The sequence below is a fragment of the Athene noctua genome, chromosome 1 (assembly GCF_965140245.1).
Source record: "Athene noctua chromosome 1, bAthNoc1.hap1.1, whole genome shotgun sequence".
Classification (NCBI taxonomy): domain Eukaryota; kingdom Metazoa; phylum Chordata; class Aves; order Strigiformes; family Strigidae; genus Athene; species Athene noctua.
In genome coordinates, this window is record NC_134037.1 from 118116361 (window position 1) to 118142165 (window position 25805).

The following is a 25805-nucleotide window of genomic DNA, read 5'->3' on the forward strand; positions in this document are numbered from 1 at the left end:
GTTGCAGCTTTCCATCAAACATGAGATTCTGAATGCTCTGCTGTAAGACATTAAACCCCAGTGAAATGCCTTGGATCCCTAGCACGGAACCACCACCACTTTCACCACCTCTCATCTCCTGTTCTTTCCATACTGCTCATTACAGAGTGTTTCTCTTCACCATCCAGGTGACCCTTAACTAACTTTTCTTCCCCTCCTGCCACCTTTCCACTTATCTTACCACTTCTTACCCTGATCTGATAAAATCTATTTATTCCTCTTGTGTACTCTAAACTCTGCATCTCATTCCAAAGTATTCCCTCTACTGTGACTGATACAAATTTAGCCAACCGTTCAAGAAATGAACTTCAAATGAGGAAGCAAGTGTAAAAACTTGAATTAATATTTGTTCTGAAGCAGTGGCAAAGCCACTTCCATCAACATAGTGCAGCCTTTGGGAGTGCTACACAGCCCAGCCCAAGCAGCATTAACAAGTCTGTTAATATCATCCTTCTGCTGTTGCCATCTCTACCTATTTGAATAAAATATGCAGGAGGACGTTATGATTTCTATTACCATGCTGCACAAGAGCCCTGATCACAAACAAGACTAAATTTGCAGGGTACTATATATAGAACAAAAGACAATCAGTGCTCCAAAGAATTTACTGTCTAAGATGAGAGACAACCCATGTAAATTTCCTACAAGGAAAATAATGAGATAATAATATTGGCCAACATGACAACTACTAATCATACAGTTGTGATCAAGATTTCTGTAGGCATCCCCCTAAGAATTCCTATCAGAACTTCCAAAAAATTACTACGAAAACAAACAGGTTGATCCAAACAATATCATTCATCGCAATTAAGAAAAATCTAGTTCTTGATAAAAACTTTGATTTCAGTGCAACTTAAAGAGTAAAATGCTTCTTTTTCACATGGACTGTACCAGATATCATGTAAAGCTTTTTTGCTCTAAACAGCTAACAGAAAACAGAAATAAAATGTATGTGAAGGAAAACCTGGATCCTTCATAAGATGTTATAAAAATAAATATTAGTTTGGCCAATCAGTATAAATTGCCTGAAAATCTGAATTGCAAAGACTGAGAGCAGTAAAGCCTACAGTGTATTCACGTTCTGTAACTGATGAAATAAAAAGCAATAGCTATTAAAACAAATTATCATGAGGAGGAAATGTTTAGAAATAAGAAACATTTCTTTTTCATCAGTGTTAAGTTTAAAGAAATTTCAGTAACAAGTCCTCACATTAAACAGCTCTGATAATGGTATCAACACTGCAGATGCTTTTGTACAAACACTGACAGAAATTGTGTGGGGTTGGTTTTTTTTTTTTTCATTTTTTCTTTACTCCTAGAAAAGGATGATTACAGACACCATCTTTTCCTTCTTGGTAAGCCAGTTACCAAAAGCCGTGATGTGGCCAGAGCCCTAAGATACATACCATGAGCTCCTGAAAGCCAAGGGGAGCAGATGCCCTGAGTGCTGACAATGGCTCCCAGAGGTTCCATCGCTCCTCTGGAGGGTACAAGCATGTGCCAGAACAGCTTTGTTGTTGGCCCAACACAAACCTCAGCTTGCATTTGACTAGCTTGGATGCCTCAGACCAAATTTACCAGGTAAATACACCTAAATGACTCCTGAAGAATGCTGTCCCGGTATACAGGAGGAGATTAACACTATCCAACACCAGGCACCTCACTCCATCTGCTCACACCTCCTGCAAAAGTCAAGAGAGGGATAGAAGCTACTCCAAATGGGAAATTTAGCAAGAAGCTTAACTGAAGTGCTTTGAAGCAGCCTCTATGCAACAAGAACAAGTCTCTTCTCTGAGACATGTACCAATACTCTCCCTCCTCTTTCCTCCACCCTTTCTATAGCCCCTGGGAAATCTCTCTCCTCCCACTCCTTACAGTTTCCTTCTGTGCTTTTCTGCTGCTGAATGATCTTGTTGCCTGAGCAACTGCAGCTGAGGAGGGGAGCAGGGAGAGGGTTCTGGCCCAGTCATCTGCTCTCGGCAGCAGCACTGCGTTCTGACCCTGCAATGCATGACAGCAATAGTAGCAGCCTCAGGAAATTAATATTCAGCCGAGCTGGGTGCCTTGAGTTGGGTGTAACCTCCTTACTAGGTGCTGGAGCTTCTGCAAGGACCATATATTTTTCTTCAAGCTTGAATAAAATAACCTAATACTCAAGACTGTTAAACATGTAATCACATAGCTTATCCACTGTCGTCACAAAGCAGCCACATTTGTTACACTTCAATTCTGGTCCTAACAGAACTCAGAAGTACAAATTAACTGGCAATTAATCTCTAGAATCAGAATAATATGCTCTAGAAATTTCAGATTATGATGACATGTGTCTCTCACTTTGCTCTTTTCATCGTGCATTTTAGCAATCAGGAAAGTAACCAGAACAAAAGCATCTATCAGTGACCTTTCCAGGTCCACTTCACTACTTGTACTTTGCTTTCTTTTCATCTGTGCTGTCTGTCTCTTGGTATTTGACCATTATCTGGTAAAATGAGAGTGTAGCCTCAGTGCTATCGCTCTACAAGAAATATAATCTCTGCAAGATATCCAGCAGAGATTTATTTTCTAATATTGTTTTATTGAAAAAAATATTTTTAATTTTTTTAAAAGACAGGATTCTGCTCATGAGGTCTAGTGTTCCTACAGTACAGGAAACAGTACGGGTTGTCTCCCCCACCCACGATGGTTTGTGATCAAAATGATTGCATTTGACTACTTGCTGCTCTGCTGACTGCAGGAGGGAGGCCTCTGCAGGTTTTTTTCTGCATTTCAGAAAAGCATCACTCCGAACACAAAGCATGGAATCGTCTGCACTGATACTTCTTAAGAGATATTAGGACCAGTCTTGTTAAAATAAAAGAAAAAACATCAGGTATTGCAGACCTAAATGTGTGTAGCTACTATGGCACTTAACTCTTTTTTTATTTAGTCTTTACTTCTGATATAGAAGTCCACTTAGAGGTTCCAGTTACATCAGGGGTTAATGGTGAGTTACTGGAAAATTATTTGACCTTTTAAATTTCATATCAATGTAAGCTTCATTTAAAATTAATTTACTCCAGCTTATCAAATCTGCCTTCAGCAGCTGCAAGCTTGCTAATTCTGTCCCCTGAACTGTATTTATAGCACTTTTTTATTTAGTTTTTGGACTATGTTTATTTTTGTTGAGCCTAAAACAACTCGAGTTTAAGCTTGACAGAACCCAACCACAAAAGCTCAGAAACTAATACTTCATGTTTTGCTCTGTATATCTTCAGAGATAACCTACTTCCAGCTATCCAGCAGAATAGTCAGAATGAATATCACTGGAGCAAAATGCAGTTCAGAATTTATGGTTTACTAAATCCAGGGAGAAGCTTTAATTAATGAAGTCAGAGCGCTGTGACTAGATAGCAGATTCCACCAATTTGTTTGGAATAAAATGATCAGGATTTTCAATGTATCTGGAAGTTTCAAAACCATCTGTCAAAACACTGTTAATACATCTAGGACAGAAGCAAACGTGCTTAGGAGAGCTCAGCTGGTCAGGTCCATTCCATGGTGCCTCTTCAATAGTTTTTTGTGACTAAAGGCTTCAGCCAGGATGTGGATCAGGTGGCTGTATATACAGCTTGCAAAAACAGCAGGTAGGCTCGCAGAGTTATGAAATTTAGTGAAGGAAAAGGCATAAGGCCAAACACCCTTAAGGTGACTCATGGATCTTGATGGGATTACAGAAGGATAGAAATAGAGCACACTTCCCCTAATAGGTTACCATGCTAATATAATTTATGTGCTGCCAGTGAAAGATCACTCCCTACCATGCTGTGATTTAAACTATGAGGGGAACTGGCCCGCGGAGGCACAAGAAAGCTAGAAGAAAAGTTAAATAATGGGAAAGGCCTGAAGAAACAACATTGAAAAAATATTTTAAAATTGAATATCTTAATTTTCCTCAGAAGTTCCTAATGAATACCACTGACGGACCCATCAGTATCTTTATCAATTATCTGTTTATCAGTACAAACTCTTTTATACTGATAACCTTCTACCTGTGATTTACATTTGTTGAAAGCTGGATCACAAGATTTTATTTTGCCTTTGATGACTTCAGAAAACCTAACTCTCACATCACATAAAAGCTTTGTGATTAAAGCATGCAAAAAGCTATCTAAGCTACAACTATCTCCTCTTCTCCATAAAACTTGCCAGAGTAATAAAAAAAAAAAATGATCTCACAAAGACAGGAATGCAATAAAAGTAGTATTATGACTTCTTTAAGCTCTAATGACATTTCTTAGTGGGGGATGAAGCAGAACGATCTTATATGTGGTTAGAGCACATGGCTGGAAAGTGGATCTTGGACAAGCTTTGTACCATTCCCAGTGAATAATTCATTTAAAGACAAAAGATTAATAATGAATGAATTTAAAGGCAGAAGAACTCCATGAAGCAGGAAGCACAGCTTATGATTTCCCCCAGGTAAGTTTCCTGGGCACAAGGCTATGTAACTAAACTCACAACATTTCCTCTCATTCCCGTATCTCTAATCTCCCATCCAGCACCGAAATTGTAAAATCCTAATTTCTTCATTAAATCAAGGCGTAAACCTGTGGCTGAGCTTTGTGAAGTTCACAGCTGAAGGAGATGAGTGAAGCACACCACTCAAGAGGAGCTAGCCAGAGCCTGGCATTAAGAAAGTGCATAGGACCATGATGCTGTGTATCTGTATGTTTTGTTCTTTCTTGAGGTATTTTTAAAACTCACAACCACTTCACTATATTTTGAACAGAGTGTTTTATTCAAATCAGAGTCTGCCAAACACTGGAAAACAGTAAATTCTGAGTTTGATTAATAAATAAGAGAAAAAAGAAATGCGAGTACTGCCAGTATCTGAAGTGTTTCAGAATCTCTCTTACCAGCGAGGTGACAAGACAGCTCTCCTGGATAACTCTTCTTTAAATAATGTCTGAGATTAGGGACAAAGTTTGTAAGGAATGGGTTTTGAAACTTGCTTAGGCATTTACAGATGTCTCTAGCTTTTTGAAATTCCATCTTTTCTTTATATGTAACTTCGGGTGTTTCAATATTATGAAAACGCTACTTGGCTTTTATGGACACTTTGGGTAAAATTCTATTGTCACCTTGCTAGATGGAATGTATAAAACCGTTTTTATCTTTTTCACAATGAAGTGACTGAAAATTCTTGAAGTTGCTGAATAAAACACACAGGTCTAAATCACTTTAAATCCCAACAGGTGATTAGCAACTGGTCCTTGGTTTTGGAGACACAAAGGCAGGACCAGTACAACCCTCTCCAGTGAGAATTGTTTGCTCTAGAGAGTATACATTTGACACTGCCCTCACATTGCTTTTCTTAGGTAGTGTGACTTCTAAAACATCCAGAGAATGCTTAACACAAAACAGCTAGCAAGTAAATAGGGCAACTAAAGGAGCACATACTACAAGCCTGCCATCTGATCCTGTATCCCTCCTAGAAATCACTTCTGCACAGGAAAAATGGCTATAAAGAAAAGGAATAAAACTTTGTGTTTCAGCCCATCACTGTCTTGTTCAATTTAACAAGTACTTTTCATTTTCCAGCTGCTGCAAATATTAAACAAGAACCATGAAATCTCTCTAGGGAGTATCACAGTTACACCTGCAGTGCTTTCTTGTATAATGTCAGCTTTTGTGCAGTAAGAATGTCAGCCATCTTTTCATTCATTGCTTTCATCCTTCTGGTCAAAATCCAGTGTATGTCACACTGTAAACCAGGGTACAACATATACAGTCCATCTGAGGTCAAACACCCCATCTTATCTTAGAATCAGTGTGACATCTAATCCCACAATGATCTTTTGCCTCTCGTTACACATGTAAGAAATAGCACCGTGAAAATTAATATACATCCACCAGCATAAAATGAAATGAGAAAATGGAACCCGAAGTTTTAGTAGGCACAGCAGCGCATAACAATAAATCATTTTTCATCTACCATGGACTGTCCATTTTTTTCACAAAGGTGTATTACTGCTTCTGAGAGTTCACACCTGCTCTCTTTTCCCTGCATACAAAATATATTTGGCTGTTCTTTCTGATCCCTTTCTTGTGCCTGGTATTTAATTATATTTCAAGTTTCGACTTTACAATGCAAGTTGGTCACAAAAAATTTAGAACTTCACAACTAAATTAAATTATACAAGTGGGAAGAGAAATGGCTACTGATCTCTGCATTCATGTGTGGAGACACCCTACTCTGGAAAAAGCTCTCCTGTGGAATCCAGCTGCTCTGCATTTTGTAATCAGAAAGCACAGAAGTCTGCGGTTGCTCAGGTGGTGTCAAGCTGAGTTAATGAAGAGATCAGGTGTCAGTAATGAAGGCTCTAGTTCTGTTACAGAAATAACAGCCTGGACAGCTAAAACAACCTCAATCTGCAAAATAAACATTTCATTCTTCCTGCATTTTTTATAAAACCAAGCAGCCCCCCAATTATACTAGCCTATATTTGCAAAGAGTGTGAAATTCTTTTTTCCCCAATGATAAGCACTTGCTCGAGGCTCTCTTCTGTAGATGTACTGTGTCCAGGAATCCCACAGAAGCCACAAGCCTTTTCACCTGACTGCTCTCAGAGCATCTGCATCAGCATATACATTCATAGTGGCAGGATGACATTAATTTCAGTAACATGAGCAGCAAAAAGCACTAAAAGGAAAAATAGCATTCTTAATTTGCAGTTCACCCTCAGTAATTCTGGAAAAATACTCTCGAATGTTAGTCAGCATTCAGCTGCAGTGATATGTTAAGCAGACATCACCTAAGCCATCTATTCCTGAATACGTTCTTTAAATTGAGGCTTTAATAAATATTTTATATTCTCCCATTCTTTTGATAGTATCACCTCTTTCTCCCTGTTCTCCTGCAAACAGGATTACATTAACTGTCCTCTGGCTTTTAAAAAAGCTAGAAATTCCTTCTCAGCAGAGCAGATGCAGTACAGAAAATGCTGCATCAGATTAAAAAAATCTCACCTGGGAAAAGACGTGATCAGCTAAAACAACTACAGAAGCATCCTGGCAAGGCCCTACTTCCCAGGGCCACATAATTCAGCTTTTTCTACAGCAGAGAACACATTTCAAGTGCCACTAAACTGGCCAGTCTGGCAGATTTGAACTGCTCTTGAGGTAGAAGTTCTAATGCTCATCACAAAGAGTGTATCCCTAATAAAATCTGCAAAAATTGCAAGCTCTTCAGAGTCGTAAGAATTCACAGGCATGCAGAAACACACTACCAAGTAGCAGGCATTACTTGAAAAAACTGTAGAAAAACTCGAATTTAATTCAGAAAATATCTCTATGTGCTTATATTTAACTTAAGGGCTATATTTACAGCATGTATTATTCTACACGTTGAAAACTGACCTTGCATACCCTTCCCTGGTCCTCATCCACACAATACTGATAATGCCTGTAACCCTGTAATTCTTCTCTTTCAAAGAAAGTTCTCTTGGGAATCCTAACTCTGCAGATTTAGCCATATAATAAAAATGGCCCAACACGTTTTATAAAACGCCAAAAGATATTAAAACTGAAAGAAAGCAGCAGTAGTAATATCTATCTTAGATATATCTGTTATTTGGAACAGGTATCCCAGCACAGCAGGCCATGACATTCAGTATGCTTCCTGTTCGTGCGGGCTGGGGGCTGAGCATTCAAGAGGCTCTGCCAGCATGCACCCAGTGAATCTGCTGGCGCAGGACTGCAATTGGGCATCTTCCTTCCCCTAATTACCCATCTCCTAATAATCAGTCTAAGCTAAATTCCTGTACTGGCTCTTGGAGTGTATTGTGGCCCCCAAAGCACACAGCTCCCACAGCAATCCAAGGAGCGAGTGGATGCGTGTAACTGAAACCCAAATTTATTCGAAGTAGACATTTGTGGTATTTTGGCAGGATTTGTCAGATTATTTGGATAATCTAACCTGTACTACAACTCCAGTGATGGTCTATCTGAAAAAAAAAAAACAAAAAGACCAAGGCATCAGGGTATGTCTACACTGCAGTCCATACCATTACCATACTATTGCAGAGTACAATATGCCACCAACTTTCTTCTACACTGAGAACTCATTTTCAGCTAAACAAAATACAAACATTCACACGTCCTCAACACGGACGTATTAAAAGGGACAAATAACTGATATTTGTTGGTGAAATGATTCTCAGCACTGTTTCTGCATGCTTAGTGTTTACTGCCGTTCACACAAAGAGCTAAAAGGGTTCCTCGCTTAACTGCTGCAAGAGCTCCCTCTGCTGTTACACATAAAAACTACCAGAAAACACCTTTCATCATCCTTGCATCCTTTTCATATTCAAGCGGCGAATTTTCACACACTCTATCCTGTGAGGTGAGAATGGACACGATTTTCTGAGATAACTTTTCGTGCTTATTTTCTGCACAAGCAACTGCTATGTTACTCCACTCTTCCACAGTACTGATGGTATAATTTAGAGTAACCTGTTCCAAAGCATCTAAGAAAAAAATCCCCTGCATTTACAGATCCTGCATTTGTCCTAATAAGCTCTGTACTATTCCTATTACAGAGACTGCACAAATCATTCACTGTTTTTCCAGATGAATTATAAAGGCAGATACAGCCAGGCAGGCAGGAGTCCTTCAGGAACTTCAGCAATCATCTTTCAGCCTAACTGAAGAACCATTAATGCTAATAAAGGGCACATGGAACACTGGTCACGGGTCTTTTGAGTTAGGTAGACTTCCTCCTGATTTAGGACAGCTTTGTGATGCTTTATCATTTCAAAACTGCCATAAAGTTAAGAAAAATGGTTATTAAGCATGAACCTTACTGTAACTTCTGGTGGTATGTATTCATCATAGTGCTATTTGACTGCAGTGTATACAAGGGCACAACACCCAGGTGAAAATACACCAATCCTTTATTTCTGTAAGACCAGCAGGTCACAAGTGGTCTGCTAATACCCTTTTTCCCCAGAAAACAGAGGCAGCAAGCTACTTTTTACTTATTAATTCCTCATTTACCTGAAGGATGTTTGTTATTTTGACAAACACATTGCTGTTTATCATGTAACACTCCTCGGATGGTCCTTGCTCAGCATAACCCGCTTCCTCAGTTGCTGTCACTACGTATGTTCATTTGCTCGCCAGAATTGTCAGGTCCTTTTCGAAAAGTCAGGGAGGAAGGACAGAATGTTTCTCTGCTCCCACACGATGGTTTGGCATAGTGACCTATCCCCTTTCTTAGAGTCTTAAACCTTTTTCTTCCTTTGTTCAAGAACTACCTCAGACCAAAACGCAGAAGAGCTGAAATGGTTGTAACAGTATCAGCTGATATTCACGTATTTAAGCAGATCTTCATTGTGCTTTAAGCCTTCCCTCATTCAATTTTTAAGTGAAAAACCGCCTAACAAGCACTTTCCAAAACAATATGACTATCACTGCTCCTCTATTCCTATTTATGGCGTTTCTCAATCTGAAAAAAATTTGCCCTGAAGACCCAGATAAACTTAGAGTCGATTTTAGCACACTTGAGGGTGGGCCGTTGTTTCAACATCCCCCACAGACCTGTCCCGAGGGGAGAACATCCATTTCTGCCATTTCAGCGCAGCCCTACGGAAACGCAACCACAAGAAACGCCATTCCCAAAGCAACGGGGGAGGGGGGAGGGGGGAGAGGGGAGAGGGGAGAGGGGAGGGGGGAGAGGGGAGAGGGTCGACCCTCTCCCCTCCCAGCCGTGAGGGCGGGCTGAGGTTGCACCTCCCTGAGGGCAGCCGTAGTGCATTGTGGGAGCGGCCGCGGTGCATTGTGGGAGCGGCCTCTACCGGGTTCCCGCCCAACCCCCGGGCCGGGACTACGACTCCCGACAGGCTGCAGCGCGGCGGCCGCCGGCGGGGGGAGCCGGGAGCCGTAGTCCCGCCGAGCCTCCCGCCCCTCAGCCGCCGCGGGTAGAAACCCCGTGCAGGGGCGGCGCGACGCTCTTTCAGGCGGCCGCCATTCCGCGAGCAGGGCGCGGGTGAGTCTTGCTTGCGCGGCCGTAGCGTGGCCGCTTCCCTTCTGTCCCCCGGCTCCAAGCGCCCCTCACCGCCTCTCCCCCGCAGGTGCCGGCCTCGCCATGCAGATCTTCGTGAAGACCCTCACGGGGAAAACCATCACCCTCGAGGTGAGCCGCCGCGGCCCCCTCCCCGCGCTGCCTCCGGCGCGACGCGGTTGCAGCCCGGCTCCGAGCGGCGGCAGGGCCGCGCATCCCCCTCCTCAACCATTCCGGGTCAACCGGTGCCTTCTGGGGCCCCGAAATGTCGGGATGCAGGAAAAAAAAAAGCCGACTGGTAGCTTCTGGTGCACCGAAATATCAGGATGCAACGAAAAATGCCGGGCCTACCCCGAGCTGGCTGGACCGAAATGGCAGTGACAGCATCCGTGGTGCGGCGGAAGCTCCTCGTGGTTTTTGTGCTTTTCTTGAGCTAATTAAAACGCAGAGCGTGTTTTTACTCGTTGTTTTGTTTCATAATAGGTTGAGCCTTCTGATACTATAGAAAATGTAAAAACTAAGATCCAGGATAAGGAGGGTAAGTTCAATATGCACTTACTCCACCCTGTTGGATTGATGTACATCTTAACGCAGATGTGATTTGCCTGCAGTAGCCTCTTACTTTACTCTAGAATGTAATAGTTCACATTCCTCATTTAATCTCGATTTATGTCATCATTAGGCATTCCTCCTGACCAGCAGCGGCTGATTTTTGCTGGTAAGCAGCTAGAAGATGGACGTACGCTGTCTGACTACAATATTCAAAAAGTGAGTAGAAAGGCTGAACGGAGTGTTATAGTACCAAGTAGTTGGCACTACTCTAGGAGACCAACCTTGGTTGCTGCTTAGCCTAAGAAATCTTTCAAATGGATTCAACCAAATCAATTGATTTAGGGTTGGGTAGCACTTCTGACTAGGCAAGTACTGATGTTAGGCCTAGAACTGACAGTTGTTGCAGCTCAGTGTCTATTTGCAAGTCAGAAGAAAACATTTCTCACAGCTTCCACTTCTAGTGCTTCCATTCTGTCAGCCCTGGCCTGTGGCACACTGTGGTGAGCTGCTTTAGGGGGATAACATGAAAAATCCTGCTCACTTCTGCCAGCTGAACCTGACAGCAGGCCACTGAGTGCCACTAGAAAGGAGGAGCAACAAATAGCCCTCAGTTTGGCTTAGTTACATCATGGAACTATTCTGCGAGTGCAGTTAGACCAGCAAGATATAGTCACAGCAGATGTTACAGTAATTGAACCTTACGGGGTTGGGGTGCAGCAGCCCCCTGTTCACTGGAGCCTGTGTGTTTACACATTAATGGCAAATAATCCTTTTAGAGCTTTGCTTACTACCTGGCACTTGAGATCTACTTTCTGTAGATAAAAGGAAAAGCCTGCTTAACTGCTACTTTTGTCTTGAGAAAGCATTTAGAGTGTCTTTCATGTGCTTTACAAATAGGAATCAACTCTTCACCTTGTGCTGAGACTTCGTGGTGGTGCCAAGAAAAGAAAGAAGAAGTCTTACACTACTCCTAAGAAGAACAAGCATAAGAGAAAGAAGGTTAAGCTTGCGGTGCTTAAGTACTACAAGGTGGGTAGAACTAACCCTAGGAGAAACTCAATGAAAACTTAGCTCTCACCAGGCAGGACATGAAGCCTCTTAACTAGCCTGCATGCAGCTTGGTGTATTCTAATTGCAAACATCCCCCCTGTTAAATCAAAGGGAAACTGTTGTGGTTGGGCAGCTGCTTCAAGAATTTTGATGTACTAACTATCAAAAAAATTACTTGGAGGAGTTTTTTTTTGTCAAAGTGATCATCACTGCTAAAATGTGGCGAGTCTATATGTGAGATGTTCTGTCTTTGGCCTTCCCAGGTGGATGAGAATGGCAAGATCAGTCGCCTGCGCCGGGAGTGCCCCTCTGAGGAGTGTGGAGCTGGAGTCTTCATGGCTAGTCACTTCGACAGACACTACTGCGGCAAGTGCTGTCTGACCTACTGCTTCAATAAACCAGAAGACAAGTAAATGTACTAGACAATAAAAATCTGAAGTTCTGTACTGCTTTAAGGATTTATTTCTACTTTCTGGGGCACTGTGTTTCATCTCTGATGCTAAGCAAGAAAAATCTGTGAAACTTTGGATGCTGACTGCCAACTAGGATGAAATACTTTGGCTGTAGAACTGAAGCAGTAACTTTAAAAGAGTGGCTTTGGTTAGTTAAGTCTCTTTCAAAGGAGATAAGGGGTAGCAATGGCAGAGTAAATAAAAAACCCCCACACCACTAGTTAACCTTAGAACTGGTCTCTAAACCAGAGGAGCAGACAGTACAGTAGTCCTAATCTGGAAAAACGAGAGGAAGAGGGCTGCAGTCATGCCTACATGTGGGGCAGTGCTAGAGAGAAGGGGAGCAGAGTCCCAACAAAACGCAAACCACATCCCAGTGAACTGCAGAGCAGCACAGAGGGGGAGAAAAGAGATGGCTCAGCTTTTTTGGAACCAAAAGATGGTCATCAGAAACATTTATACCCTGATGGTTTTACACCCTTGGAAGTGCTTGCAATTAGTTCGTTTAGTATATCCTGTTTTCCAGTGAGGGAAGCTGGTTGTTAAACAAGATTTAAAAGCAGAACCTTGTTACAGAAACAGTAGATACCAAGAAACTCTGTCTCTGAAAGTCCATTTAATGTTAAGAGTTGAAGGGCAGCCAGGAATAATACATGTTCTTGAGTGTAAATGTATTCAAACGTATTTTAAAATCCTGGATCCCAGGAAGTTGTCTGTTGAACTTCCTTTTCTTCGTAACAGATAATTCCATCTCCAATATTGAATTCTAGATACTTGTCCAAACTCAATCCGCAATCCATACCCACTTTTATTACCTGGACATCATCTTTATGATGCTTCAGCGATGATAAAGATCCTACAGAGAGAAATTGTGTCAAAGAAAGCGAGCCTGCTAACATTAGAGCATGGAAGTTTTCTGGTTTGTCCTTACAGAATTCTTGTTTTGCCTTGTAGTTACAAAATGAAAGCAAGAAAATGTAGGGATTATGAGCACTTGCAGATAATGAAAGTCAGACATCTCAGCAGGTAAATCCTGTGCTGCTAGTGCTTTCCTGTCAGAGGGGGGAGGGGTAGGAAAAGGTCTGGAGAGCAGTGCAGCTCTGCACTGGGCAGCTTTTCTGTGGTTGGAGCAACTCCATCCCAAGCAGCATTGGGGATTGCCCTAAGAACAGCTCTGTGCCTGTTGCACTAACCTCACTGGGAAGGAGCAGTGTCCAATACTGAATGCAGATACCTTTCTGTGGCAATTACACTTACCTTTCCAAATAACATCCCCCTTACGCATTAACTTGAATTTCATTTTTTTGTCTAGCAGCCCCTTCTGTACTCTGCATCCAGCTACTGGAATTTTGTTTTTTCCTACAGTGACAGAGAATATGTCCAGAACAGAAGCTTCCCCTAAAAGAAAAAAGTAAAGGTGTATGAAGTACACAAGAGTAACAAACTGGCAATAAGTAGAAGCAAGCTACACTCTTCCATGTGTCCAGCTTAAAACAAAAGCAGCTACAGAGGAATATAAAGCATTTGTTAAGTAGGAACATTTTACAGGAGAATAAACTGTAGGCCACATGGCGAAGCAAAGCTTTTTAACAAGTCAGTCAAAACTCACCTATTGTGTTCTCCTCCACAGATGGGGGTAGTCTGCTATTTAGCTCATCTTTCAAGTCTTCAATAAGTTTGTAGATTATATTGTGAAGTTTAATTTTTATTCCCTTTTTAGCAGCCAGTTGTTTAATGCTTTCATTGGCTTTCACACTGAATCCAAACACAACACCTGGTAAATAAAACAGTGGGCAAGTGGTGACTATAAGAGGTCACTCAAAAGGGTAAGTGGAAGTGTGTGCTGTGTCTATACTTTTGTGTTCAACTTGCAGCTGGCAGTCAGCAAAACAAGAAACAGAATTTTACTGCTGTTACCCTTTCAAAGAGGGACCATTTATTTCTGCCACTGGTGCACATCGACTGCTATGAACTTTGTATCAAAATAAATGGCTCAAAAAAAACTCTCGCAGAAAGTTTCCCAATGACAGAACGGGAGGTACCAAAGCAGACACGAAGTCTTAAACACAGCTCAGCAGAGCTTACATAAAGGGACAAGGACCTTCCCTTTTGGGGCTGGAAAAGCAGCGTGGCTGTCCCAGTAAAGGTGAAAGTGAACTCATTCTCATCCAACTGTGGAGTACAGCGTACAGCAGGTCCAAGGACCCCACCTCCTCTACAAGAATTGCAGGGTACCAACAGGAACAGCTACTGCCACAGTCTTTCCAAAGTTACCTCCCTGAGCAAAAGGAAGTTCTTTTGTGACCTTCTCAAGCCTTGCCCTGTTTGAGCATCATAAAGCAACCTGAGTGAAGAGTTTAACCTTAATAGTTCAACTACTGGCAAGGGCTTGTCAAGAGTCCTTCCACTGGCATGTGATTTATAGCCTTCCCTGCCCGCTCTGTTTGATATTAAAGATTTTTAAGATAGATACAGCTTTAACTTGTTGACGCTGCTAATTATTGAGAAACAAAACCCAAATAAGCCCCACCCATTTCAATAGTTTGTACTAGTTGTAAACTGTTTTTTAAGAACAGACTCACCATTGAATGCTTCAGCAAGATTTATATCTGTTTCACTGATGTCTCCCATTCCAAAATGAATGACGTCCAGTTTACATTCATGGTCAGCATCGTAGCTGTCCAGAATGTTCAGAATAGTTTCCACAGAGCCATCCACATCACCTGTGTGGAGAAACACAAGTCCTGCTGACTTGGTGTACATCAGACAAACACTGAAGCAGAACCAAGTGGGTGACAACTCCATGCCGTGCCACATGAAGTCTTCTGACACCTACCATTCTCACTATTTTCAGTAGTCTGTTAAAACACCTCTAACAAGTCTATCAATGCCAACAATGACCTGAATTGATACCATAGGAGCAGAGGCTCCACATCTGCTGCCAAGTTTGCAGTTTTTCAGCTACTACCATCACTGCTTAGATATCACTAAAGGTGAGGTCAAACCAAGTTCCTCCTGTCCCACTTGAACTAATCTATAATTATTCTTGTCCTTCATTTTGTTGATGCAGTACTGCTGCTCATAGAGCTTGTTGGGTTTTTTAAACATGTACTTTTAAAATTTTATATATATATATATATATATATACAGAGGCACTTGTATGTGTTTTACTCAGAAGTAAAAGGGGTACGGGGATTGGGCTCCAATTTTCCTGTTGCTCCAGCCCTGCAGCAATCACATCCTTCTGACTACTGGATGTTTTCTGATGCCCCTCCTCTTACTGTTCAGTTTTAAACTTCTGGTAACAGTTCAGAGCTATGCTTCAGACTGAACACTGGAAAAGCAGAAAAACGACAGAGCAGTAAACAGAACAGGACAGCACCTTTCACTATTACCGACAACACATTCTTGTCCATCTCTGTTCTCTCTTTAGGCCTTGAAAACATGAGGTGCTTGTTGGCATTGTAGAGCACTGCCTTCCTCTGTCTCCAGGTCAGGTGGGCTAGCTTCTGTTGCTTCTTCTCATATTCCATCCTGTGTTCCTTTTGCTTTGCTTCAATAACTTCCACATCCCTTTTCATCCTCTCCTGTTGTTCAGCATAGGTTCTCCACGCCATAACTTCATGGGCCCTTTGCTGGGCAGGATGACAGAAACATTATCTTTAAAACACTGCTTTTGAAAACTCCACATTAATGCAACTTCATCCCTTTGCATCTCCTCTACAGGCTCACTCATTTCCTCTCACATGTAACAACAGGTTTTACTGCAAGCATGGCAGAGAACGAGCACAGCAGCTTCCTCCCTGGGCTACAGCATGACTCAAGGCTCATTTTTACACTATGTCTGCACTGCAGAAGAGAGTAAGTCACTGTTCAACTCTTCCATGTGGTATTTGTCCAGCTCTGACAACACCTATTGCAAGCTGTATTTTATGCTTATTTTCTCAGAAACTAGTTCTGTCATTCTAAAATTAAAATACTGATACCATTAAGTACTGGATTGTTCCCCGGGTAAGGTGATAGTGGGATCACATAAACCAGAAAAGCATCTGTGCCTTTAGAAAGGGAACACGTTAGAACATATCCCAGATGACCCCATCAGAAGCCCTTCAGGACCACGGTCACTGCAAAGCCAGCATGGAGGAAGGCAGGATGACCACCAGAAGCAAAACCATGAACCAGAGGTGACTCATCTTCACCTCCACAGACAGCCTGCTCGCTTCGTGGGATTGAAGAGGAAGTTAATGTGGATGCACAGGGACGAGGAGAGAACAGTCTGGCTGGGGAGAAGTGGGGGCAGTGGAAAATAAAGAGGCAAAATGCAAATCCTTGTTCCCCTTACACCACACCTAGCTCAGCTCTTAATACCCATGCTTGGCCTTCAGCTTTCATCATGCTACATAGGTGATTTAGAATGAAAGCTATCACTTATTTTATACTCAGCTCCCTCCAATCCACCTTACTGCAGTGTAAATTTTCCATTAAACCATTCTTTCTGTACCTCAGATTCTACTTCAAGGATTTCATCTCCCGCCGAAGGGACTTCCTTCCAGCCCATGATTTCCACTGGGATGCCCGGAGAGGCTGCATCTACAGCTTTGCCATTCTCATCAAACATGAAACGCACTTTCGCCCACGTCTTCCCTGCAACCAGAACACAGCCCTTCCGCAGAGTTCCTCTTTGCACGATGGCTGTGGTAACTGGACTAGTGAAAAGCAGAGAAGAAAGAGAACAGAAAAAGATTAAATTGACTCTTCTCCCTGTTTTCACGTCAGTGTGGGTGAGCAAACACAACGCAGAAGGTACTTGTAATCGATCACAGGCTGAATATTCCTGTGACACATTTTATTACAGCTCTAATAAAATTTTTAAGTGGCTTGCAAAAAGCCCAGAACCTGTTCTGTGCTCTCTTAATTTCTACACATCAATACAAAAACTGGCATTTGTGAAATCAGCAACAGAACTATTTTACACATTAAGGGACACCCTCCCCCTCCAAAAATCCCCTGCAAAATCCAACAACTTTCTGGAATTCAGTTCCTTTTTAGAGAGGGCACAACACGCCCTGTTTACAAGAACCTTCAAAAAGAGCAAGATTTTTAAAGGAGTAAAATGTCACGTTACATACAATTCACCATATTACATTATGACTATTAACTTCGTTGTTTCTACTTTTTTAAGGATGTGTTTAAAAATACGTATGTCCTAGCATTTTAAACTACTTCCTGTGCTTACAGGATTTAATTTCAGTTTTAGGACGAATTTTGCCCCATCAGCGGATTACTTCTTTTTCTGGCCTGCATGCTGTAGAGTAACATTTCAATGCTTTTTACAAACACTGCACAGAAACTGTTACAGTTTAACAACAAGAAGTTCAATGTTAAATGTGAATACTGAGTTATTAACTGTCTGAACAGTTGCAAATTGTTTCATTGAAGTTGTAAAAGCAGCAGATTACTTACTTACCCTTTACCTTTGTCTTTGCGAGACTCAATTACAGTCCCCTCTACCAGACCTGTAGAATCTGCCTTCAGTTCTAACATCTCTGCTAAAGCAACCGTTGCTTCTGCTAAAACCATCAGGTTTTCACCCTGTATAGAACCATACATACAGAAAAATACGTAGAATAAAGGAAGCGCCTACTTAAAGTAAGATCAGAAGTTGAAATCTACAATGCAATAGAGTCCAACAGCCCAGACCCCTTCGCCTTCAAGGCAAGATGGCCCTAAAGCAATGAACTATCCATACTGCTGCACAGCTGGTCCAGAATGCACAAAACGTTAGGAAGGACACTCACCTTGCTTCTTTGCTCACAGCAGCCGGGTTAAGAATGCAGAAAAATGCTGACATATTCTGCTACAAGTATGTTAGGAATGCAAATTTTTTTTTTAAAAAAAAGGCAAAAAACCCCAAAACACTTAAACAGCCAAACTGAAACTTGAGGACATCTACCACCTGGTCAAGACTCCAGAACATCAGAGACAAAACTGTTTGTCTGTTTTGGTTTTTTTTTTCCCCCTTTGTTCTAATTACACATGATTTTTGAGAACAGATACAATGAGCTGCAGCATCCAGATCTCCAGGATTTAGGACAACAACATGTGCTACAGAGCTGAATGGAGAAGCCATTTTTATATAAGCCTGTTTTAAAGTGTAAAGGCACGTCTTCAAAATGTCTTGCCTGAAATTTTAGAAAATTACTTTGGATACATTTAGAAAGACAGCAATAAGGCCAAGATACTGCTGCATTGGTTTGGACAAAGTTGCTCTGGCCACCACAAAATTGAAGTTCAGATTCTAGTTTGGTTTCATGCTGGGTTTGTGTGGTGGGGCTTTGGGTAGTGGGAGAGGGGGCTACAGCAGTGGATGCCTGCAAGAAGCTTCTCAGAGCTCCCTGGAAGAAAGCCAGGACCCCATAGGAAAAAGAAGGATAAGATGGTAAATCTTGTATGACCACTGTAAAATTATGTTCCTGTGATTAGGCATGTGTTAGGAAATTATTTATTCACCCCATCTGCATTTTTCTCTTCATGCACAGCATTATCACCAACCTTGATTTGGCACTGATTTCATACAATGAGCAAATATATAAGGAAACCAATTAGGATTACCCTGAAAAATATCCACTAAATTCCCGTAAGAAAAATGAGATATTGTTGGTCACTGAAGGTCTAAGCCTCAAAATACAAGTATGTTTCAAGTACTTCTGGTGAGAGCCAGCAGCACTTAGCTCATGGTAAGATGTCAAATACCAGGAAAATAAGCATTTTATTTTCCAGCTGCCAAATAAAAATGCAGCCGTATCCACATATCAGACATTCACAAACACCATTTTTTCCATCAAAACTTTACCTTGAGCGCAGAAATATTTACAGCTTGAACATCACCTCCGAACTCTTCACAGACTACATCGTGAGCCAGCAATTCCTTCTTTACTCTTTCAGGATCAGCTTCAGGTTTGTCACATTTATTAATGGCGAGGATAAGAGGAACTAAAAAGAGACCAAACAAACTCATCACCAACCTAACCGAATCTTGCTGCTACTAGCACAACTGCAATAGAAGGTGAGTGCTGGTTATGACTGCTTAGAACAAATCCTCTCACTTGGTGCCTATTCCTGAACAGCCACGGGGATATGAGCTACCGTGAGTAAGCTGGAGGAGTTATCCTAGTAGGGAAGGGAAAAAACCCAAAAGAACAAAAACACCCCTCCCACACACCCTTATGAGTGCTTTTCTCACAAACCTGTGAGTCCTGCGAAAATATTAGTATTTTAGTATCCTCACATATTACTGCAACAATCAGTGTATCTTCCAGCACCTTCCACGGGGAGAAGGAAGGGGACTATGACAGTTATTTTCCAAGTTCTGTGGATTCCAGTTTGAGGAGTTTCTCTTGAAAGGTGAATAAACATTGGCCAAGTGCTCATTATTTGAGCCGCACAGTAACACACACCTCAGATACTAACTTTGTGTCCTGGGCTTGCCATTCCCTTCAAAACATACTATGAACAAATTAAGCCCCGTACCTCCTGCATTTTTAGCATGCTGGATGGACTCTACAGTTTGTTCCATCACCCCATCTTCTGCCGCCACAACCAAGATGACGATGTCGGTAACATGGGTACCTCTTGCTCGCATGGCTGAAAAAGCTGCATGTCCAGGAGTATCAAGAAAAGTTATCTTTTCCCCAGAAGGCAAATGTACTGTGAACAAATGCATACAGTACATTTTAAAATCAGCTTTATTTGACCTATTGTAAATCAAGCATCGCTCCTTTGAGAACTTTTTTCATGATGAAGACATGTTTTAGGCAGACAGATAACTGTTGGCATGGAGGCCAAAAGTGCTTTTAACTCCTGAGGGGGTGGGGAGGGAAGTGTCCTGGGATCTTTCAGAACCCAAAACAGCCTAAATATAATTTCAACTGCACAGAGAATCAACTTCAAGGTTCCATCCACATAGTTATGACAGTTATCCCAAGTTATGATTTCCTTTTTCACTGTTTACACATAAACTATTTATGTTGGAACAGTTTTCCCCAATGAACCAGCAGCAAGTCAGCCCACTATGCAACATGGAGAATAAACTGTTTGATACACAAGCACGTACACGTGAATCATACCGAGAAAAGCCCCAATGTGTTGTGTAATGCCTCCTGCTTCCATGGATGCCACTTGAGTTTTTCTCAGACTGTCAAGTAAGGTTGTTTTCCCATGATCAACATGGCCCAAGATAGTAACAACCGGGGGCCGTGGGGTTAGTGCTGCTGGGTCTGCAGGAGGCCTACAATTAAAACAAAACATGGTTTGTAAATGTCAAAACAATTCCGAGTGACACACGTGCCCACTACGGCGAGCAAAGAGCCGTTTTCCAGAATTCAGTGATGAAGAGGTGAGGCTCACTTCCCTGGGATCACAACTCCTAGCTACGCCACACAGCTACCCCTCTTAGTGCTCAATCTGACTGCTGCATCAATTAACACAGCAATTCAGCAGAACAAATGCGAACTGCCTTTTCTTCAGAAAATGGCACAGCAAAATCTCACCTAAACCAAATAAAATCCAAGAATCAGTTTTATGACTAAAGAAATAAAAATAGTAAACTCTACCTTTTAAATATTATCAGATTAAGATTTAAGATCATCAACATACCATCAGAACAAAGAAAATACCATCTATGAAAAACACATGCAGAAACAAACAGGATAAAAAGAGTCTAAAGGAACAGTTCACAGCTTACCTTTTCACAGCATCTGTGTTTACTCTTTCTTTTTCCTCTTTCAGTTTTGCTGATTTAAACTTCATGCCTGATTTTTTGACAATTAGCTTGATATGGTCTTCATACAAAATGGAATCTGGTTCTACTGAATCAAGGTCAATGTCTGTGTACAGCAACGCTTCATAAATATGATCTGTAGAAAAAATAAAAGACATTTAACAACTACATCCACAAAAACATGTGGGACAACCCCCTCCCCACTTCATACAGTTTAAAACTTTTTCATTAGTAGTTTATATCATGGTAATAAGTTTCACTCACCAAGCATTTTTCTTTTAGTTGGATTTATCTAAAAGTTCCCGTTACACTACATACTTGCAGAGAAGAACATGGTTCAGAAAGGTTTACTGAAAATGACTGCGTGATTAGATGCTACAATCTTATTTTTCACTCACATTTTTAGAGCCTACTCTCCCATTAATCCCTATGCACAAAACAACTGAAACACATCTAAACCAAACAGCTAAGAAGTGATTCAGTGAGGAAGAAAATTTGATAAATCTGTTCATATGCCTCTTTCTTTGGTACTAGAAATACAGAACATACTGCAGTAATCAAAAATTGTTACATGCTGACCTAAGCACCGTTACAAGTCTATCTTAGAAACACACAGCAAGACATGACAGACTTCTCTGCTTCTCTTCTCATCGAGAGGCAAGTCTGCCAGAAAAAGTACCCAGCTGGATAAAAAGAGATTGGAGATTGATATTATACAGGTAAGGAACTATTTCAAATGTCAACAGACAAAACATGCTAATAACCCCCCTAAAACATCACTGAAGACTGGTCAAGCTGAGCCACGGGTTCATGGGATTAAAAGCACAAACTTGCTCCTGTAACTCTTAGGACAGCCACCTGAAGAGTGGAGTGTTTCTAGACAAGTCCTGCCTGCTCCCAGTTAATCAAAAGACTGTTTAGTGGAATGTGTATCTCTCCTGAATCCACAATTCCTGTTGGATTATGGACTGAAGCTCTTTTTTGCACCTTCTCTCCATAGCCATGAATTCTTCACTCACAGGGGTCCAGCTTTGACAAGCCAGGGTGCAATGTTTTTCCCTCCAGAATAATTTAGCATTTAGGAAATGGTCATAAAGAGCACCCTACCTGCATGCGAAGCCTTTCTGCTGGAGACAGAAGAGTCCTGGCTTCTTCACATTAAAATGTCTTGCCTGGTAATGTGGATGACCCAACTTTTTTTCCCGTTAAGTCTGCCATTGTGTCTGCCAACACTTTCTTTGGAATGGGTACAACCTACCTTGCTAAGGGAGGAATTAGCAACCACTAACTAATGCCATCGTAGACAACCTCGCCTTTACTGCTCATGAAAGGGGCAGGACAGATTTCAACTGTTGTGTTTCATTCCATCTCAAACAACAGAGTAGGCTCTCACCTATGTCTTTACCCATAGCTCGTGCAAGTTCCTCAACAGTCATCTTCTGCCTTATCTCCACTTCACCTTTTGTCACTAGTATCTTCTTTTTCTTCTGTTTTGTCTCCTACATGGAATTAGATATGTATATAGGAAGACATAGCTGGCATAAACTAAGAAATAATAAAAACAACATTAAGAACACAATGATCTCAAGCCATATGATGTAAGCATATCTTTTTTACTACAATACTAATGAATTACAATAAATGTATGACTTAACAAATCGTCCTGAATATTAAAAATGTATAGTGTACTACAAAATCTTTTTTCATTATTGATTTTTCAAATTAATGAAAAAAAAATCAACAAAATCATTTTCATTTTTGTAATAATTTTATCCTGCCTCTGAAAGATTCATGATGCTGCTGGTATAAGCACTTGAAGTCGGAATTTGAGAGACAGTCACAATATAGTTGTACATTAAGTACATGCTGTCTGATAAATTCACAATAACTTCTCTATATTCATTATAAAGCTCTTTATTTTGGTAATTAAAATGCTCAAACTGAGTTCCTGTGGTTTGAAACCTCCCACAAAACCAGAGATCACTGGATTTTGCTCATTACCTCCTTTGTAGCTAGCTGCCTGCATGGCGATAAGGCAACACTGATAAATTTGTCTTTCTGCCAGCGCTGCGGATGCAGAAGGACGGACCTCCTGGGACATGCAGATGACTGCACAGGCTCCCATTGTGCTCTGTAAACTCTTCTGTGGGAGAGAGTACGCAGCTGCTGGCACACACCACGTAACTGCACCACATTTTCAAACTTCAGTATCAACCCGCGATTCATTTCCTCACTGAAAATACAAAGGACAGATTGAAGTCAGCATCAAAGCTAAAAAATGCTCTTTCCTATGGTATGGACAGGAACACGAGGCATGAAAGTTGTGTTTCAAAACAGGCTTTTTAATACTCCGAAAGTTGAACTATTTAGTAACCGTTCCAATGTAAGAGTTTCCTTAAGTGCTTCACCTTTCTCCACTAGCCCGCCACAGACACACAGATCTACAAATACAGCCACAGCGGACAAATCTTTCACCCAACTCCAATGATCTTTAATAAAATCTACTCAAGTCCCCCTTTCATGTTCTTTGACACCACCTAGAAAGGAAAGGGACATTTGCACTCTTCGTGCTACAGTGACAGTTATCCAGGTGCGACCTACCCCTCCAAGGCAGTAAAACACATGTGCAAAATGTTGCTGACATGAGCGCGTACCACCACTAAACGACTACAGCACCGCAATGACACCAGCGCTGTCAGACAGACAGAGGCATCCTTTGAGGCTAAAGCCTGGCTTAGCAATTAAGCTTTACAAGATGCTTCTGTCAGATCATCCCACATCTTGTTTTAAGCACCTTAATTTCGGTTTGAGTCATTTTGCTAATCATCCTGTACAACAATCTCCTATTTGAACTTCTCTTCTGGCTCAGAGTTGCCTGTTTTGTGGTTCTGCTCGGTGATGCGGCTCTCTGGACCTTCTAGGTCTTCTCTCCCCGTGAGAGAAACGCTACCAGGCCCTCTCACAGTGAGTGCGGACCCTTTAAAAACTCTCCGCTACGCGGAGACCTGCAGGAAGTGAGCAGATGACAAACCAACCAACCGAAAACTACTTTTGTTTGTTTGTTTCCCCCTAAAGAGCGCTTTAAAGGGGCAAAATCGGTCAAACGGAGGGGACCCGCAGGAGCTGCCACCAGACGCTGCCTACACCCAAAATGTCAGGTCACGGCGGGACTGGCGAAGCTCTCAGCGGAGATAAATCCCCGCGAGGCTGCTAACCGCAAAGAAACCCCTCGCCACTCCGGGAGCCCGCGGGCTACTGGTGGCGAGGGCGGGCGCGCCCCTCAGAAACACCCCCCGCCGCACCGCGAGCCGGGCCGCACCGCCACGACGCAACAAGGGCGAGGCCGCCAAGCTCCGGAGACCTGCCGGCTGCGGCCCCTCCTGCCCTGCCCTTCCTTCCCCTGTCCCCACTACCCGCCTACCCTTGCCCCGCTGCCGGCAATGGCGGCCCCGGCCTGTGCGCTCTGCGCAGGCGCCGCCTGGCGCGCGGGCACCGCGCATGCGCAGGGGCGGTGCCCCGCGAGAGGGCGGAGCCTCGCTCTCCTCACGGGAGGCGGGAAATCCCCTCAGGGCCCGGCCCCTCTCACCCCCCTCCTGGCGCTGCGGAGATGCTTATTTTCTTTTAAATCTATACACTTAAACTTGGGTTTTTCCCGCCTACCAGGAGATAGTTGCTTCGCTTTGCAATGCCCTCCCACCCACCTCCGGTCTAAAGCTTTAACGTGATTGATTTTTAAAGTTCTAATTGGCATCTCTAAAATAGTATCACTGAGTAGACCAGGGGAAAACAAAAACAAAAACAAAACAGCAGAAACTTTAAGGGCTTTTTGAAAAATCCTTAATGTTCCCTTGATGCCGGCGAGCAGTTGGTGCCTGCAAGTTGAGGCGTGTTACAATCATCTGTTGTACCCAGATGTGTGCACCTGCAAGGCTCAAAGGGGGGGTTATGAAGAAATTCTTTTACCAAACAATGTTTAACTTTGTACGTAACAAGGCCTGAGTGATGAAAAAATACAGAGAAGATACCCTAACCTCAAGAACAGATACATCCTGGCAGAAATGCTCAAACAAGGCAGATAAGAAAGAACAACTTTTGGATAACAGAGTTGGGAAACATCCAAGGAGAAGAAATTGTCCTCAAAAGACTTAAGAACATAAAAGGGAAAAAGAAACAGGGGCCTAACTCCCCAGACAACCACCAACATCACGTGAGCCTCCTACTCATGTACAGTGTAGTTCTGCAACACCAGCACGATGTACATGGGATAGATGGAAAGGTGGAAACTTCCTGGAAAACACATCAATATTAATGTTTTTAAGGTATATAAAGAATGAACATTTGTTTTTGTGTATGCACATCAGGTGGAATGATCCCCTGTGCATCAAGCCCTGCAATAACGATTGGCTGCTTTCTAAAACTCCAAAAAGTCTCAGAGAGCTCCTCTGCCAGCGTTTACAGTAACACCCTCATTAATGCCATTTGTAAAACCCAGAGCTGGTCCCAAGCTCCATCCTATGACATCCTTTGGTGTCTGTGAGGGACAGCACTGCTTTTACAGCAATCCCCACCAGGCAGCTGCAAAGTCCTTGTTGTGAGTAATAACTGTCATCTCCTCTGCGTCTGAGCTGTGTATTTTAGACACTTCGCCTGTAATATGGGGCTTGTGGTAGTACACCAAAGGTGGTTTTCCGTATGCCTGCAATAGCTACGTGTTTCACTCCTCTCCACATCGTGCTTCAGCAAGTACTTGCTCTTTTATGATGCTGATAGTTGACAAAAAAAAAGCTGTCCTGTGTTTCAAAAGCACCATCTGCTAATTAATCTGTCAGGTACCAATAACCGTAAAATGCACAGGGCCCTCGGGGGTTTCTCCAACAGTAAAATAGGAAAA

The 25805-nt window shown here is 42.2% G+C and overlaps 2 protein-coding genes across 3 annotated transcripts; one reads left to right on the forward strand and one right to left on the reverse strand.

The window, feature by feature from the left end:
• The first annotated feature begins 9978 nt into the window (after positions 1–9978).
• On the forward strand, positions 9979–12129 carry RPS27A (ribosomal protein S27a). Its single transcript, XM_074905641.1, has 6 exons — positions 9979–10066; positions 10152–10213; positions 10565–10619; positions 10764–10849; positions 11531–11662; positions 11947–12129. Exons 2-6 carry the CDS (start codon positions 10166–10168, stop codon positions 12094–12096), a joined length of 471 nt encoding a protein of 156 aa, XP_074761742.1. The 5' UTR covers positions 9979–10066; positions 10152–10165; the 3' UTR covers positions 12097–12129.
• Positions 12130–12736: 607 nt separating this feature from the next.
• MTIF2 (mitochondrial translational initiation factor 2) lies at positions 12737–24374 on the reverse strand. Of its 2 annotated transcripts, XM_074905410.1 has the most exons (14): positions 24336–24374; positions 22916–23147; positions 22308–22413; positions 20879–21050; positions 20262–20422; positions 19666–19842; positions 18989–19128; positions 17603–17727; positions 16637–16841; positions 15518–15770; positions 14718–14858; positions 13745–13909; positions 13393–13533; positions 12737–12991 (listed from the first exon to the last, which is right to left on the reverse strand). In XM_074905410.1, the coding sequence occupies exons 2-14, from the start codon at positions 23138–23140 to the stop codon at positions 12822–12824; spliced, it is 2181 nt and encodes a 726-aa protein (XP_074761511.1). In that variant the 5' UTR covers positions 23141–23147; positions 24336–24374; the 3' UTR covers positions 12737–12821. The 2 variants fall into 2 exon arrangements, with proteins under 2 accessions (XP_074761511.1, XP_074761604.1); XM_074905503.1 differs by lacking the exon at positions 24336–24374 and having other exon boundaries at positions 22308–22459; positions 22916–23048.
• Positions 24375–25805: the final 1431 nt, after the last annotated feature.